The sequence below is a fragment of the Thamnophis sirtalis genome, unplaced genomic scaffold, assembly GCF_051295495.1.
Source record: "Thamnophis sirtalis isolate CommonGarterSnake01/CBP01778 unplaced genomic scaffold, rThaSir2_p1.2 scaffold_3, whole genome shotgun sequence".
In the NCBI taxonomy this organism is placed as follows: Eukaryota; Metazoa; Chordata; class Lepidosauria; order Squamata; family Natricidae; genus Thamnophis; species Thamnophis sirtalis.
Window position 1 is genome coordinate 3595403 of NW_028261383.1, and position 17540 is coordinate 3612942.

A 17540-nucleotide genomic window follows, 5' to 3' on the forward strand; every position below is an offset into this window, starting at 1 on the left:
TGATACTGGTCTTTGTGATCTCTGCTCCTACTTCTCCAGTGACTGCCAATGATGTAAACATGAGACAGAAGCAACATAGAAGGGACCTTGCATCAGAAAAAGATAAAAGCCTCTATTCATGCTGAATGGTTTGCCCAAGATTTAGGATGGGCAGAGGCTGTGTTTGTGAATGTACTTTCTCTCCTTTACAGATGAAGCTTGGTTTGCCTCTGTTTGAATAAGGAAAGCCACGGGATATTCCATGTTAATTGAATTCTTCTAACTATTTTTCAGAATCAGGAAAGGGATTGATTCAGCTTCATGAATTATGAACCTCCTGCTTCTGCTTTTGATGCTGCCGATATATCAGTTAGTCTCTGGGAAACCCAGCATGAAGTGCACACTGAACTTGGACCACCAGAGTGGAAAAAGACCATGGAGCTTCTATAGGCCAGGAGACCATCTCATTAGCATAATCATCAGTAAATCAACAATACTAAGTGAAATCCTCAATTTCAATAAGACTCCTTACATGGCTCACACGTAAGTCATTCAGTGTGATGGAGTTGCTCTCTCTCCGTCTGCAGTTGTAACATTCTCATTCTTTTCTTCATATTCTACTTACTCCTAAATTGCAGGAATTGTCCAATTTCTTGAATCGTTCTGATTTATATGAGTTCATTTTTTGTATTATTTTCTGGAAGAGACAAAAAATGCAAAGGCAGGGCATAAAATTACCTGAAAGAAGTCCATATTCTTTTCCTCTCCTTGTATAATCATAAAATTATAAGTTGAATACTGACTTTTGTTTAAAATAGTGATTGCTGTAGTTTCCCTTGATCAGTGCATGTTTTTGTAACCACTCAGTGATATTTAATACCTGATCCTTATAGAACTAGAGGATGTCTTGTTTTTAGAATGATATTGCTGACTCAGTTATGAAATACCTGCTTCTTCCTTTTCTGATGGTTCTACTGTAAGGGTTGACTTATTTTGCAGACTGGGTACTGGGCTGATGAAAATTAGTACTATTACATTTTGTGATTCTTAACTCTTGTGAAGAACAATATCCATTCCATTTTCTCAACATTCACAAATATTAAGTGTTGACTAGAGATTATCATTTGCATCTAGTTTTGGCTGAATATTTGCTCAATAGTCCATCTTACCAGGCATTCTCATTGAAAAGTTGACTGACCTGAATTTCCCTCCCCTCACTTGTGAATGGATCAAAGTCTTCCTGATGGATCATCCACAAACAGTAAGGGTTGTGTCCTTTACATCTTCCATGCTGAAACTCAGCACAGGCTCCCATCAGGGCTGTGTGCTCAGCCCATACCTGTACTCGCTATATACATATTATTGCATATCCTCTGATCCATCCAATATCATAATAAAGTTTGCAGATGACACAACTGTGCTGGGTCTCATAAATGGAGGGGACGAATCAGCATACAGGGAAGAAGTGCAGAAGGTATCCACATGGTGCTCAAGAAACAGCTTATATCTAAATTCTAGTAAGACAAATGAGATGGTGCTAGATTTCTGGAAGCACAGAGAGGAACCTGCCCCACTGTATATCGAGGGGGGCTGTGTGAAGAGGGTTTCCTCTTTTACATTTTTGGGAGTGCTTATTAGTCAAGATCTCACCTGGGAAAGCAGCACGTCTCTGCCAAGGTGCCAAGAGCCAAGGTGGCGCAGTGGTTAAAAGCAGCACTGCAGGCTACTGCTAGATCAGCAGGTCAGCGGTTCAAATCTCACCGGCTCAGGGTTGACTCAGCCTTCCATCCTTCCGAGGTGGGTAAAATGAGGACCCAGATTGTTGGGGGCAATATGCTGACTCTCTGTAAACCGCTTAGAGAGGCCTGAAAGGCCTATGAAGCGGTATATAAGTCTACTGCTATTGCTATTGCTATTGCTCTGGTGATTGGAAAGGCCCAACAGAGACTTCATTTCCTTAGTGTCCTGCAAAAAATCAGTGGAACAATGGCTGATGATCTCTTTCTATCAGTTCACCCTAGAAAGTGTCCTCACATATTGTATTACAGTATGATATACTGGTTTAACAGCTGCAGACAGGAAGGAACTGCAGAGAGTGATCAATTTGGCAGAAGAAACCATTGGTTGCCCTCTGACACCACTGGATGACATCTCCAGATCTCTCTGCTTTAGCAGAATAAGGAAGATACTCAGAGATGATTCACACCCTGGTCAGTGTCTCTTTACACTTCTACCATCAGGCAGAAGACATCGAAGCATAGCCAGCCGAACAAATAGGTTTAAAGATAGTTTCTATCCTTGGGCTGTGAGACTTTTAAATACGCCACAATCACTCCATGCATGTACTAGTTTTTTTTCCTTTTTCTGTCTTTTTTTGTTTCTGTTATAATTTTGCACCAGTGAGGTTAAACCAATTTTGTTGTATTTAAGTACAATGACAGTAAAGATTATACTTATACTTAGAGTCATATGTTGACAAAAAGGATGAAATTGATAAAAGGTATTATATTATTGCTGTTGATCCTGCTGATATTAACTGGAGTATTTTTTCACATTAGTTACCCTTATGCTACCTTAGGAATAAAACCCTTTGTTTTCATCATTGAAATGGTCAACAAGAATATCCAGCTCCTGCACAATCTCACCCTTGGCTACAACATCCATGATAATTCTTTGAACACCTTTGGCACTTCAGATGCCTTGCTGGACATGCTCTCCACTGGAAAGGCCAATGTTCCTAATTACAGCTGTGGAAGGAAGGACAATCTTTTGGCTCTTCTTGATGCAGCTGATAGGGCGATCTCAATCCAGATGTCAACATTAGTAGGCCCTTACAAAGTCCCACAGGTTTGTGCTTTTGTTGATCTATCTGGTAAGGTAAATGAGGTGGTATGATAGATCGAACCATATCTTCTGCTTGGAATTCAAGAACTGCTTTTCACTACGGCCATTGTAAGTGTCATGGCTGGGAATTGGGATACATATTAGTATGGGAGCATCATTCAAAACAGATGTATCCTCTCATGACACCATCCTCATTGCTTTGATGGCTGCTACTGCATAACTGTGATGGCGAGAAGACACTATGCACAATCAAAATGTCTTCTATATAATAAGGTGCAGCACTGCTGGAAAGCTCACATTTTGTACATTATGCTAAAACATATAATGATATTTTCAAAGCTGAACAAATCCCATATTCATGATAGAAAACCCAATCTTAAATAGTGTTGATAAAATATATATGTCTAATTGAGTCATTGGGAACACCATCATTATTTAACCACTTTATTCTAGAAATTACAAGCATCCTAGCCAACATGTGGACTGCGTTTTACCCTAATATGTGCATGATCAAATTCAACATAAAATGCTTGAAAACCAATAGAGCTTCTGGAGAGAACTTTCTACCAGTTGAACTATTCAAAAAAAGTCAAAATTTGTGGGTCCCTCTATTGGCTGGTTTACATATATTACTATTACTATACCCATTACTATTGTAGTATGTTTTTTACATATATTTGTTAATTGGTTAGCAAAGAATTCATCCATTTCTTCTGCTTGGTTGGGTGTCCTGCAGTATATGCCTATAGCAATGTCAATGTTATTTTTTTTTTCATTTTATATTGACACAAATGGATTTTAGGAGATTTTCATTTTTGATTTTATGCATTTCGGTAAAGATGTGATTATCATTTATAGATAATTCAACTCCACCTCCTCTTTTGTTAGGTCTGTTTCTTTTGAATAATTTGTATCCTTCTATCAGTACATTCCAGTCATGAGTTTCATCCCATCAAGTTTGAATAATGGCAACCCTATCATAGCTGTCTCCATGTACTTTTCTTGTTATAACTAAAAGATGGGGAGGTAGGGAATAGGAGAAATGAGTATGGAAGTGGGATTTGCTCTTGATCCATCAACCATCTCCAGTGTGACAGTCCCCAAGCCAACAAGCCAAGCCAGGTTTTCAGGTTCTTGCAAAAGGACAGGAAGATGCGATCCAATCTAACTCCATGGGACAAAAATAATGGCAGAGAAGTCTCTTCTCCTAGACCCCACCAGTTGAATTTCCTGACCAACAGGATTCACTGCTTGCCTCCTCTGTCAGTACACATCAGGAGTGGGATTCACTTACCTTCTCTACTAGTTCTCAAATTGCACATGTGCACTCACTCCAGGGGTGGGTTTCAACCGGTTCGCGGCGGTCCCCGCGATCCGGTTGGTCGCCGAACCCGGAAGTAAGTAACTTCCGGGAATGGCGAAGCCCCCCCCCCGTGCCCGCGCCCGCCCGCGCCCGCCCCCTCCTTACCCGGTTTTGCTGAATTCTGCGCTTCCATGCATGCGCAGGACGCATACAGCGCCTGCGCGATCCTCCAGGAGCAGCTGGAGCATCGCACAGATGCTAGTACACATGCGTGCTGTGCGCGCATGCACGCGCACACCGTGCGCATGCGCAAGGACACCGCCGGCCTTGTTCCAACCGAACCGGTTGGAACGGGGCGAGAAACCCACCCCTGACTCACTCGCTTTGCTGGCACATGCCACATCTGTGCATGTGTACTGCCTTCTGCACATGTGGGTGGCTGGAGCATCTCGTTGCTGCCACTACCAGTTCGCTTGAACCAGAGAGAACTGGCTGAACACCACCTCTGGTACAGATGTTGTGGGCCAATCCCATTGGAATGTGGAGGTTCCTCAGTTTTTAGGCAGAAGTTTGACTGATCAAACACATTCAGCATGTAGTCCTTGATGGAACCTCTTGGATTATACAACTGGCAAATTATATGAGGGCCTAGCGTCTCCCTGTTACAACTCTCTGTTACAACTGGAGAAGAAGGTAGAAAGCATGTTGTGCACAAAGAATCAGGGATCTAGAAACAGAGAAAGATGTAGCAATCTTCAAAAATTAAATAAAACATGGCCCTTCATTGGAACAATATACTAACATTTTTTATTATTATTATTACCACTCTGTTGCTTTGTATGTACACTGAGAGCACCAGACAAAAATTATCTGTGTCTCTAATCAGTCCTAAATAAAGTATTCATTCCTCTGCATACATGAATCTTATTGTGATAAATTGTAGGGGTGATAGAGATGTTTTTTTATTTGTTTCTTCTATTCCATGTTTATATACAGTCTTGTTAATATTCTGTGTTATATATTTTAAACAATGCCTAATCAACAAAATATTCTGACATGTTTATCAGGGCAAAGTTGGGTTTATTAAAACCTTACTTTTGGTATTTGATCTGACCCCAAATATAAATATAACAAAGAATTCTTCATTGCTTTTCCAGATCAGGGACAGAATTGCTTCAGAGGTTTTGAATGATAAAAGCAACTTCCCTTTTTTCCACCAGATGCTCCCCAAAGAAGGGTTTCAGTACCCAGCAATTGTCCAACTGCTTCTTCATTTCAGATGGACCTTGATTGGTCTCCTTGCTTCAGACACAGAGGACGGAGAGCAGTTCCTGATTACGTTTCCTCCTTTGGTTGTGAGGAATGGAATTTGTGTTGTTATATCACAACAATTATTACTAAGAGAATATACTGAATCCCTTAGGGATGCCATCTCTAAGTGGAGACAAGTCAATGTCTTTGTTATCTTTGTAGAATATATTATTCCTGCCCGCATGTTTTATTCTTTACAAGTATCACTTCAAGATTTTTCAAGTTCCATTGAAGGGAAAGTCTGGATCACCACAACTTTGGGAAAATGTTTAATATTTCATCATGGACTGCTCAAATACATTCACAGTATTTGGAACTTTGATTTTCTGCAAAATATAAAGCCAGAATATGGTGTTTTTGAATCCTATCCCCCTTTAGATTCCCGGTTTGAACCTCAGAATTTTCAATGTTCTTTTTCAAAGCATGTCTTTTCTATCAAGGGCCGGAGAAGATGCACCCAAAAAGGTTCAGTGAAGACCCAAAAGAAAAAGGACATCGACTCTCTTTACCTTATCTTTATGACTCTGGTCCATGCCTTGAAAGCTGCGTATTCAGCCAGGTCCTGGAGGAGATGGAAGGAGGCCCACAGGACATTGGGTGTTCCAAGGCTAAAGCCATGGCAGGTATGGCATCAAACAAGGATCCAACAAATTGTGTTCCTTTGCAGAAAAAATACATAGGAGAAGGAGGAGAACCATATCATGCTCCTAGTGTTACAAAAGTGTTACATTTGGTCAATCTGTTGCTTGGGGAATAATTTACCAAGGAATTGGCACCAGATATATTTTGATATTAAACACAGCTAATGTTTAAAAGATGTCTGTATTTTTGTGAATAATTCTGTATGTATGATTTGTAATTAACATAGAAGATTTTTACTTTTTATAAACTTGAAGGAGAACTTGAGCATTTTCCCCAGTTTATTTAGTTTATTTAGCACCCCTGTCAAGGTACTTGTTTTTGGCATGGGGACTTGATATTTTTAGAAAAAGCAAAAAAATGTTTAAGAATGTTACACAAATCTTAAACAAAATAATATTTTACCAACACTACTGTTAATGACAATATATGTTTTATTTGGAAAACATTATGTTGCTGCCTACTCACAGCAACTCAAGGCAGCTTACAGCTTAGGAAAACACAGTATAAAAGAAATAAAAATGATAAAATAATAACCCCATCCTCCCACCGTAATGACAACAGACACATACCAGCCATTTTACGGGCTCCATCCACCTCTGGAAGAATGATAAAGGATGAATTATTATTCGTAACTACCTATTTTATGACATTTAAAAGATTTTAAAAATAGTTTTTATTTGCTTAATTACCATACCATCCAAAACTTGTTAATATTTTGCTGAAATGAAATTATATCACTACTATCCCCATAATCTATTAAGGAACGGTAATGATATGTGAGAATAAACTTTGGGGAAAGGCAGAAAATAACCTGCCCGGGGAATGATCAGATAAACTCAGAAGGACCCTCCCCAACTTTTCAGGATAAAAAAAATGAATTAGTGGGATATTTATACTTTTAGACTTACAAAATTCTATTAATAGCACTCCAATAAACTAGAATTAGCTCATGTGGTCATATTTCCTGTTTAGTCTACCTGGCAGCAGATTAACTAGGAAACTTTCATCTTAAAAAAAATCCATGCTTCCTTAAAAACATCCATGCTTCCATCCTAATCATCCTCTTGTTTTCAAGGAATTTATGAATAATCTCCTTTTTTGTTGTTGCTTAATTTGCTTGATACCTGCTCTAGAATGTTTCATATAGTTTTCTTGAATTTTCTTTGTTCACTTATAAACTGAGTGGTAACTAAGAATCATACATGAAAATACCAAATGGGATAACAAACATAGATTTATGTTTTTATTCCTGGATGTTTCCATTCTAGTTCCATCCCTTTCTGGAGAAGAGTGAGTTCTATAATCTGTCCCACTGGAAACTTTACCTGGACCAAAATGGAGAAGTAACGGCAGATATGGACATTCAGTTTGTGGTGGTTTTATCCAGGTTACACTTGATCAAAAGGAGCCTGGGTAGTTTCAAAAGACAGAGAGTTTTTATCAACCAAAGTGCTCTTTCATGGCTAAAGTTGATCAACAAAGTGGGTAAAATATTGCTATATTTTCTCTTTTTTCTAAAGATTATGACCCATTTCTTTTTAAAAAATTTTTTTAATAAAATTTAATTTTTAAACAAACATAAACAAACAAGACATATAAGGTAAAAACATCTTCAATTACATACAGTGTGTCGATTGGTTACAAGGTTTCAAGGTTTTTGTGCATTCTTCCATATCATCAGCTTAAATTTTATCTAAAGTCACATGTCATCAATCAAATATATTTTTATTTAAATACATTATTATTATAGTACTTCATTTGTTTGATTATCACTATTGTTTGTTCATTTTAAACATGGTGTTCTAAATATAAATTCATTTATATTATAATAGTCCATTATATCATCTTCAATATGTCCACAAATAATAAAGTATTTTTTATATCCTATTCTAAGTCATTCTATTATTTTAGTATTGGTAACATTCTCTAATAATTTCCAATTCCATGTTTTTTTCCATTATTAATATCATCAATCTAATATATATGTATACAATTATTATAATTATTAAATATTCATTGGGTATAGCTATTATTACATTCTTTTTATGTGAAGCATAACTAAATTTAAAGTAAATTTATATTATGGCGCTTCATTACATCGTCCTAAAATCATCCAATGATATTACATCTTTATATTCCATTCCATATAAAATTGTTTATCTTTTATAAAAAGCTTTTCAACCTCACCTCCATAGTCCCACTTGCAATTTTATATAAACTTTCATATTATCAATCTAGTATATATAAATGCATTATTATCATTGCTAATCATTTATTTGACTATAACTATTATTACTTTATCTGTTACATAATAATCAAAGTTTAACTAAGTTTAGCTTGATTTTATTGCAACATTTCATTTCATCATCCTGTATCCTTTCAGTAGTAGTACAATCCAATATCTCTTGCCATTTGTAGAATCTGTATTCTAAGTGTTTTCTTGAAAGTCTAATGTGGACTTCTCTTAGCAACTTGTTGTTCATTCCATATCTTATAGAGAATTGAAACCCTCCATCTGTTCCTTCTATCATCTTGCCTTTGGTTATCACTGGTAATTCTGCCAAAATTACTCTCATTGTTTCTGCCAATTTTTCTCCCCTTTCTTCATCTATATTTTGAAGTCTGGGATAGAGTTCGAGTATGTGATCTCTTCTTTCAGTAATTCATACATATCATTTCCCTCCACTCTCAGTTTGCTGTCAATGTCAAAAAAAATCTTATCACTTTGTTCATATTTCTCTGCAGTTTTTTGAACTCTGTCCTCAAATTTTATCATTGTTTTGTAAATATTCTCAACTCTTCCCTCTATTCTTTCTATTTTTTTGTTCTATAATCTCAAATATCTTATAAATTTTCTCTGTGCTTGTTAGAACTTTTTGAATTTCTAACATAATTATTTGCAATGTTAATTCCTTTTCTTCTTCATGCTGTGCAATTTTTCCAGGTTGTAAGCACTGCCACTAAACCATCCAAGGCTTATTGTTAAATTTCAAACAAATTCACTATAATCTTTCAAATCCAGGCTTTCTCTTTACTCCAGTTCATCTACTGATAATACCCCCAAAGAATACCTGTATAAACAAATTGTGCTCTTCCCACTGTTCCTTTCAGTAAACAAATTCAAGGACTTTGAGATATAAAACACAAATCAAATGTTCATAGTAATTAGTGTTTCCAAGCCTCCAGCTTCTAGGTGGCAATGTTACTTCTTTTTCTCCTGATTTTAGCCCTTTCTTTGTTCCGAGCTTCAGAGAATTTTTTTAAAGGTAAAATCCACCTGAACATTGCAAAAAGAAAGAGATTCTTACTCCACAAATACAAAAAGTGAGGAAAAATAGAAGAAGAAGGAAGAGAGACTTCCAATTTAAAAAGTAAGAGGCATTTGTAAGAATTCCATCCAAACAAGGAAAACAAAGTTAAGGGGAAAAAGATAACACTCTAATATTAATGCAGGCTTAATCCACTACTTACTGTCTTCTGTCTTCAATTTTAATTTTGGTCTAAATCTTTTTGGGTGTTCTCTTCTCCAATAGTAAAATTCATATCACCAATTTCTTTCTCCTGCTCTGCTTCCATTTCAGGGGTCTGTCCCAAACTTGTGCAGCTTCAAGGCTGCTTCTCTTGTAGCCAGAGGAAAGAGCTTCTCCTGGATCTATCAGGGGCTTTGTGATGCCCCTGAGATCAGCAGGATGTGCCCTTCTCTATCACCGTCTCTTTGGGATGGTTTACGTCCAAAAGGACCTTCCAGCAGCAGAGATATCAACAACAATCCTGGAGCCCCAAAATTGCATGTCATGTTGTAGCGACATCAGCCCCCCTCTGAAGATTATGACCTATTTCAAGTGGGTTAATTCTAGCCACCATGGTGCATGACCTTAACTGAAGGTCTGTGAATGTGTGGAGGAGAAAACATATAGTTTTCTCAGACTATTTCTTTTTGGGGGGAATGCTTCAGTACTACTCATAAAGATGTCCTTCAGAGATACTTCATATTATCCTAATGTCTATAATATGGAAGACTGTCTTAAACTGATTCAGTAATGTCCAGCAATGGATGCTGCCTGATTATTCTTTAGGATACAGACAATGGTTCTTTTGTATATCTTCTATAATTTAGATTCTGCTTCAAAATGGTGAGAAACTCTTAAAATATTTTTTCTAAATTTTAATATAACAAATCCATCATATTTTAAAATCATGGATATATGAAGAATGGAAGAATGCATGTTAATACAGCCATCAAGCGGAAGCCACTAATTGTCAGTGTTTAAATCTATTCTCAAGGCCATATCTCCAAATTTTATTAAACAGAAAAATCTTGTATTGCTATGAGATATGCCAGAAATAAAAGGTCTGAACTATATGAATATTTCAGTGATTGTATCTCCTGCAACTATTTAGAATTTCTTATTTCTCCAAATGAAATTCAGAGACTGCTTAGCTAAGCTTCCCATCTACCTCCATTTTCCATGGAACTTAGTCTAGGCACATTTTCTTTGCCCTTCCTTGTTTTTCTCCTTAGCCTCTGCCTCAGTCCAAATGTGTGGAAAATTGTCACCCTGGATTTGTCAAGCAAAAGCGAGAGGAAGAGCCAGTTTGCTGCTATGACTGTGTTCCTTGTCCAGAGGGGACCATCTCCACTCAGGAAGGTAGGTGACATCAAAGAAAAGAGCAGGTTAGTGGGATTCAACAGGAGGAGTACCAAACTTGATTTCATTGCGGGCCACATTAGGGTTGTGTTTGACCTTGGGAAGCCTTGGAGGTGAGTGTGGCCAGGATGGGTGTGGCCAGCTCAATGTCACTTTGTTGGGGATGCCTTTGGTTGCCTGAGCACTCTGCCAGTGAAAATGGGCTCCCAAGTTCCATTTCGGCTGTGATGGCCTCCTGCAATCCTCTGCCAGTGAAAACGGAGCTCAGGGAAGCCGCACACAGCTCTCCTAAGTTTAAGGTTTCTTTGTTATCATTGCATCTCGTGCAATGAAATTAAATGCCATCTTCAGTGTACATCATACATAAGAAAACTATAAAACTATAAAAAAACACACATATAACTATAAAAACTATAAAAAACACATATCCTTCACATTCTGCACAATTGAATTGAAAACCCCTGATACTGCATTAATATTGCACTATACAATAGAATTCAACATAGTTACTGCTCTGTTTTTCAGCCTATTTAGTCTTGTCTTTATAATCCTGTACTGGCTGCCAGATAGTAATGGTTCAAAAAAAAAAAAAAAAGGGTGCCCAGGATGAGATGGAACTTTAAGAAGGTTTTGAACTTTCTTAAGGCAATGGGAGGTATAAAGCTCTTCCAAAGAGGGGAGAAGGCAACCAATGATCCTCCGGGCAATGATGTTAACCCTCTGGAATGCTGTCCTATCTGCCACTGTGCAATTGGCAAACCATACACAGGTCCGTATGGTAAGTTAACATACTCTCTATAGTGCAGCAGTAGAAGGTCACCAGCAGTTTTTCATTCAGTTCTTGTTTCCTGAGAAGTCTCAGGTACTATAATCTCTACTGGGCCCTTTTGACCACTGGTGCAATGTGAGCATCCCAAGTCAGGTCCTATTTTATGCTAACACCTAAAAACTTAAAACTGACAACTTGCTCCACTTTGTCTCCATTGATAAGCAAGAGTTGGACGTCTGATCTATTCCTTCTGTAGTCCACTATAAACTCATTGGTATTATTGGTTTTAAGAACCAAATCATTGTCTCCACAGTATGAAAGCAAGCAGTCTACCTCCTCTCAGTAGGCAGACTCATCCCCCGTCCCCTGAAGATGAGTCCCACTACAATTGTATCATCTGCAAATTTAATAATAGTATTAATAGCATGAGGGGTGATGCAGTCATGCACATAAAGATTATAGAGTAAAGGACTCAATACACAACCCTGTGGTGTACCAGTGTTCAGAATAAGGAGAGAGGAGATATGATTACCTAATCTGAATCTCTGAGAGTGGCCAGACAGGAAATCCATAATCCAAAGGCAGATTGAATGAGAAAGCCGAAAGTCCATAAATTTAGATACTAGTCTATGTGGAAGAATTATCTTAAATGCCAAACTAAAATCTACAAAAAGCATCCACACATAGCCTTCCCACATCCGTTTCTGCTAGCAGAGGCACTGTGAGCCAGTTCTTTGCTGTTTCCAGAGAGGCCCCACATTCTAGAGCTAAGCACGCCATGAGCCGGATCCGGCCCCCAGCTATTGAATTTGACACCTCTGATCCAGAGTATTTTATGGAAGTAATGCTAAAGACGTGTTGAAATTCAAATGTTTATTTTCAAACTGCACAATTTCTTATCTAAAGGAAGGCATAGCAAAAACATCTTGGATGAGGGACTGGATAGAGAGAGGAGTGGATGGCACTTTGGGCAAGGTTAAAGAGTTCTTTAAAACTGGAGGGACCATCTTAGGTCCACATCCTGGAAGGATTATTGCAAAGCACTCTCCATTGGCTTCCCCTGATGGATCACTAGAAGTTATTGCTGATCCACAAGGAGATCCTGCAGACAGTTATGGGTCCACATAATATGGGTACAACCATATTATCATTGGTCCTGGTAGCAATTCCAGATGATTAAAAAACTAGTTTTCTCCATTAGTCGACTTTATTTCACAAGATTGGCATTCTCTGAGTCGAGCATATTGATTGATTGATTGATTGATTGATTTCATTTATATGCCGCACTTTTCCCCGAAGAGGACTCAGGGCGGCTCACAATTCAGTCAGGGAAGGGGTACAGACAGGGGGTAAAAAAAAACATAACAGTACACAATTTAAAAACACACAACAACCATACCATTCGAGAAGGGGGGCAGAAGCTCTTTAGCCCCAGGCCTGTCGGAATAGCCAGGTTTTAAGGGCTTTGCAGAAGGCCTGGAGGGTGGTGAGGGTTCGAATCTCCACGGGGAGTTCGTTCCAGAGGGTCGGAGCAGCCACAGAAAAGGCTCTCCTCCGGGTAGTCACCAGTCGACATTGGTCGGCGGATGGAATTCGGAGGAGGCCTAATCTGTGGGATCTGATCGGTCTATTGGAGGTAATTGGCAGCAGGCAGTCTCTCAAGTACCCAGGTCCAATACCATGAAGGGCTTTATAAGTGACGACTAGCACCTTGAAGCGTATCCGAAGACCAATAGGCAGCCAGTGCAGCTTGCGGAGGATAGGTGTTAGGTGGGTGAACCGAGGTGCACCCACGATCGCTCGCGCGGCTGTGTTCTGGACAAGCTGACGTCTCCGAATGCTCTTCAAGGGCTGCCCCATGTAGAGCACGTTGCAGTAGTCCAGTCTAGAGGTCACAAGGGCACGAGTGACTGTTGTGAGGGCCTCCCGGTTCAGGTAGGGACGCAACTGGTGCACCAGGCGAACCTGGGCAAATGCCCCCCTGGTCACAGCCGACAGGTGGTGTTCAAAAGTCAGCTGTGGGTCCAGGAGGACTCCCAAATTGCGAACCCTATCTGAGGGGCATACTGTTTGACCCCCCAGCCTGAGAGATGGAAAACTTGGCCAATTAGTAGGAGGGAAACACACCAGCCACTTGGTCTTATCCAGATTGAGTACAAGCTTGTTAACCCCCATCCAGGCCCTAACAGCCTCGAGGCACTGGCACATCACGTCAACCGCTTCACTGACTTGGCACGGGGCGGACAGATACAACTGTGTATCGTCCGCATACTGATGGTATTTTATCCCGTGCCGTCGAATGATCACACCCAGCAGCTTCATGTAGATATTAAACAGGAGGGGGGACAGGACCGAACCCTGCGGCACCCCATAATTCAGGGGCCTAGGGGTCGATCTCTGCCCTCCGACCAACACCGACTGCGACCTGTCCGAGAGGTAAGAGGAGAACCACCGTAGAACAGTGCCTCCCACCCCCACCTCTCGCAGTCGTCGCAGAAGGATACCATGGTCGATGGTATCGAAGGCTGCTGAGAGGTCAAGGAGCACTAGGACGGAGGCATGACCTCCATCCCTGGCTCTCATCGGTCAGCGCAACCAAAGCAGTTTCCATGCTGTAGCCAGGCCTAAATCCTGACTGGAAGGGATCTACTGTAGATAATCAGTTTGCTCCAAGGACCGCCGGAGCTGAAAGGCCACCACTTTCTCAACAACCTTCCCCACAAAGGGGAGGTTGGAGACTGGACGATAGTTGTTTAAAACGGCTGGATCCAAAGATGGCTTCTTCAGGAGGGGTCTCACCACCGCCGCCTTTAAAGCGGGGGGAAAGAACCCCTCCCGAAGGGAGGCAGTAACAACCGCCTGGATCCAGCCCCGTGTCACCTCCCTGCTGTTAGCAACCAGCCAGGAGGGGCATGGGTCCAGCACACATGTGGAGGCACTTACGGCTCCCATGGCCTTGTCCATGTCCTCAGGGGTAACAGCCTGAAAATCAATCCAGGGATGTCCATCCAGATTCACCCCTGGTGCCTCGGCTGGCTCTGCGCAATTGGAGTCCAGGTCCATCCGAAGCCTAGCAACTTTATCAGCGAGGAATTGGACGTAGTCCTCAGCTCTGCCTTGCAAAGGATCGCCCGTATCCCTCCTGTTTAGGAGGGAACGGGTTATCCTGAACAAGGCGGCTGGGCGCGACTCAGCGGAAGCTATCAGAGAGGCAATGTGTGTCCTTTTTGTCGTCCTGATTGCCCGGAGGTAGACTCTGATGCTGGATTAAAAACTGTCATTTTGCATAATTTAGGATTTTTGCCTAGAGTCTTAACTAATTCATAATTTCAGTTTAATAATGTAGATATTATTATATCCTATGAAAGTTCTGCACATTACACAGGAAATCTTTCAGGTCCAAGGGCTTCCCTCAATTTCATAAGGTATTAGAAAATTTGTTATTTTTTTTTAAAAAAATATGTTCTTATCTTGTTTCTCTGGAGAGGTTAAGAAATTAATCTTGGAAAATGCTCCTGGTATCAATTGATGTTCTTGAAAGGTGAAAGGATAGAATATTAAATATTTTTTAAAAATTATTTTCAGATACAGAAAAATGCACCAAGTGTCCGGATGATAAATATCCAAATGAGGATCGAATCCAATGTATCCTCAAAGATGTAACCTTTCTGTCTTATGAAGAACATCTGGGCACCATCCTGATCTCTTTCTCTCTACTCTTGTTTCTAATCACAGGCTTTGTTTTAGTCATATTCCTTAAATACAGAGAAACTCCCATTGTCAAAGCCAATAATCGAGATCTCTCTTACATCCTTCTGGTCTCTCTCCTGCTTTGCTTCTTGTCTCCTCTCTTCTTCATTGGTCGACCAAGGAAAGCCTCCTGCCTTCTCCGACAAACTATTTTCAGCATCACCTTCTCAGTTGCCATTTCTTCTCTCTTGGCCAAAACAATCATGGTTGTGCTGGCTTTCCTGGCCACAAAACCAGGAAATCGAGTGAAAAGATGGTTGGGGAAGAGCTTAGCCAACTGCATCATTCTTTCTTGTTCTGCTGCCCAAATTATCATCTGTTCCATCTGGCTGGGAGTTTCTCCCCCATTCCCTGATTCTGACCTCCACTCCCAGTCTGGAGAGATCATCCTGCAATGCAATGAAGGCTCTGTTGTCATGTTCTACATCACCCTTTGCTATATGGTATTCCTATCTGCTATCTGCTTCATGATGGCTTTCCTTGCCAGGAATCTCCCCGGGGCCTTCAATGAAGCCAAGCTGATAACCTTCAGCATGCTGGTCTTCTGCAGTGTCTGGGTGTCCTTCCTGCCCCCCTACCTGAGCACCAAAGGGAAATATATGGTGGCTGTTCAGGTCTTCTCCATCTTGTCCTCTAGTGCTGGTCTACTGGGCTGCATCTTCATCCCCAAGTGCTACATTATCATTCTGAGGCCAGACCTGAATACAAAGGAGCAGCTTACAGTCAGAAGAAATGTAAAAATGTGAGACAGGGGACTCTCAAGTCTCAAAATGTTCCAACAGACCAAACCTACAGAATCCTTTCTACATTTCAAGAAAGTTTTCTCCCACTTTTTTTCTGGAGGGAAATTCCTGCAATGTCCACTGAATAAATATGCAGGGGATGACCAGGCTGAGTCCAAAAGATTGGTCAAAGAGGTCATCCATTATGAGCCCCTTTGCACCCACAAGAGATCAAAGTCCAGCCCCCTTTCTTTTCTTAACTCCCTATAATTTCTTTTGACCATTAGTAGTTCAGTTTCTTGTAGAGAGTTTAGGATTACAATAAATCTAGATGTAAATTTGATCTGCCTGAATCTCCTGATTTTCCTGTTGTTTGACAAAATAATCTGTGGTGAGCCTCAATTATTGTTTTTTTTTGGGGGGGGGGGATTCCTGTATTTTTTACTAAGAAACTAATGTCAGCAGTGAGATTCACAATGCAAATCCTGGTAGACTCCATGTAATCCCAGACATTGAGATTTGAGACCCGATCTTGCTTACAATGATGGAGTATCAATTTTCTCCAATCATTTGGTGTGCCTGAGTTCATTGGAGGGTCAAGAAAGAAGCATAATAAAATGGTATGGACAGGTCTTCCTATAATCTCTCAATCCCTTCTTTTGTGCCTATTTGCAAAAATAGAATATATTTTACACAATGAAATAGGCAATTTTATAAATAGGTGTGCTACTGACAATTGTACTTTTTATTAGTTTGCAGCATAATCGCTTGGAAGAGACTGATAGAAGAAACTAAATAGAGGTCCAGATAGAAAGCAATGCTTGCTATTTACTTAGCATGCTCCCAATCATGCAATCTCTCTGTTCTTTGGAGCAGAACATTTTTCTAGGAGGAAAATGATTACATGGAAAACACAGGGAAAATGACCCCAACAAATGCAGGTCTCATAATCTTCTGAAGACTTCATTTGATTGGGTTTGCTAAAACCCAGTTTGCCCATTTTTATACTGGCGACACAGTGCACACAAATAATAACTGCACACAATAAATAAAAGCATATTAATAATCCCAAGCATACAGATCAATACCATTTTCCATTATCCCCCACTTTCATTAAACAAATCTGGCCACGGTTGCACCATCAGTCCTAATATAAATTCAATCAGAGGTACTGCTGTTCAGTGAAAGAAATTTGGTAGATTAAATGCAGATAGGTCAGATTGGTATTTGCAGTGGTCAGCAAGAGGAAGAAACACAGAAGAAAATCAGACAAGCATTTGGGCTGGTGAAGACGCCTGCCATCCTTGGTTTAAACAGGCTCAGTGCTATCTAATTCTCAATATCTTGGAGTCCTTCTGAAGGGACTGGAGTGCTCCTTATAAGTTTCTATTGAAGCCTATCAAAAAGACAATAATTAAACATTGCTGTGCAACACCAGCATCTATTATATATACACATACACATGCACCATACACCACACACCTATGCCCAGTAGTGCCAAGTCTGTTATTATGTGCCCATCCAGATTTCACATTCATGTTATTGGGCATTCTCAGGTTTGTCCCTACATC

The 17540-nt window shown here is 40.0% G+C and overlaps 1 protein-coding gene across 1 annotated transcript; it reads left to right on the forward strand.

Annotated features, from left to right (window-relative positions):
* The first annotated feature begins 370 nt into the window (after nucleotides 1-370).
* LOC148047041 (vomeronasal type-2 receptor 26-like) lies at nucleotides 371-15993 on the forward strand. The gene is made up of 4 exons (XM_087707697.1): nucleotides 371-522; nucleotides 2538-2728; nucleotides 5878-6060; nucleotides 15083-15993. The coding sequence occupies exons 1-4, from the start codon at nucleotides 371-373 to the stop codon at nucleotides 15991-15993; spliced, it is 1437 nt and encodes a 478-aa protein (XP_087563823.1).
* The last annotated feature ends 1547 nt before the right edge of the window (nucleotides 15994-17540 follow it).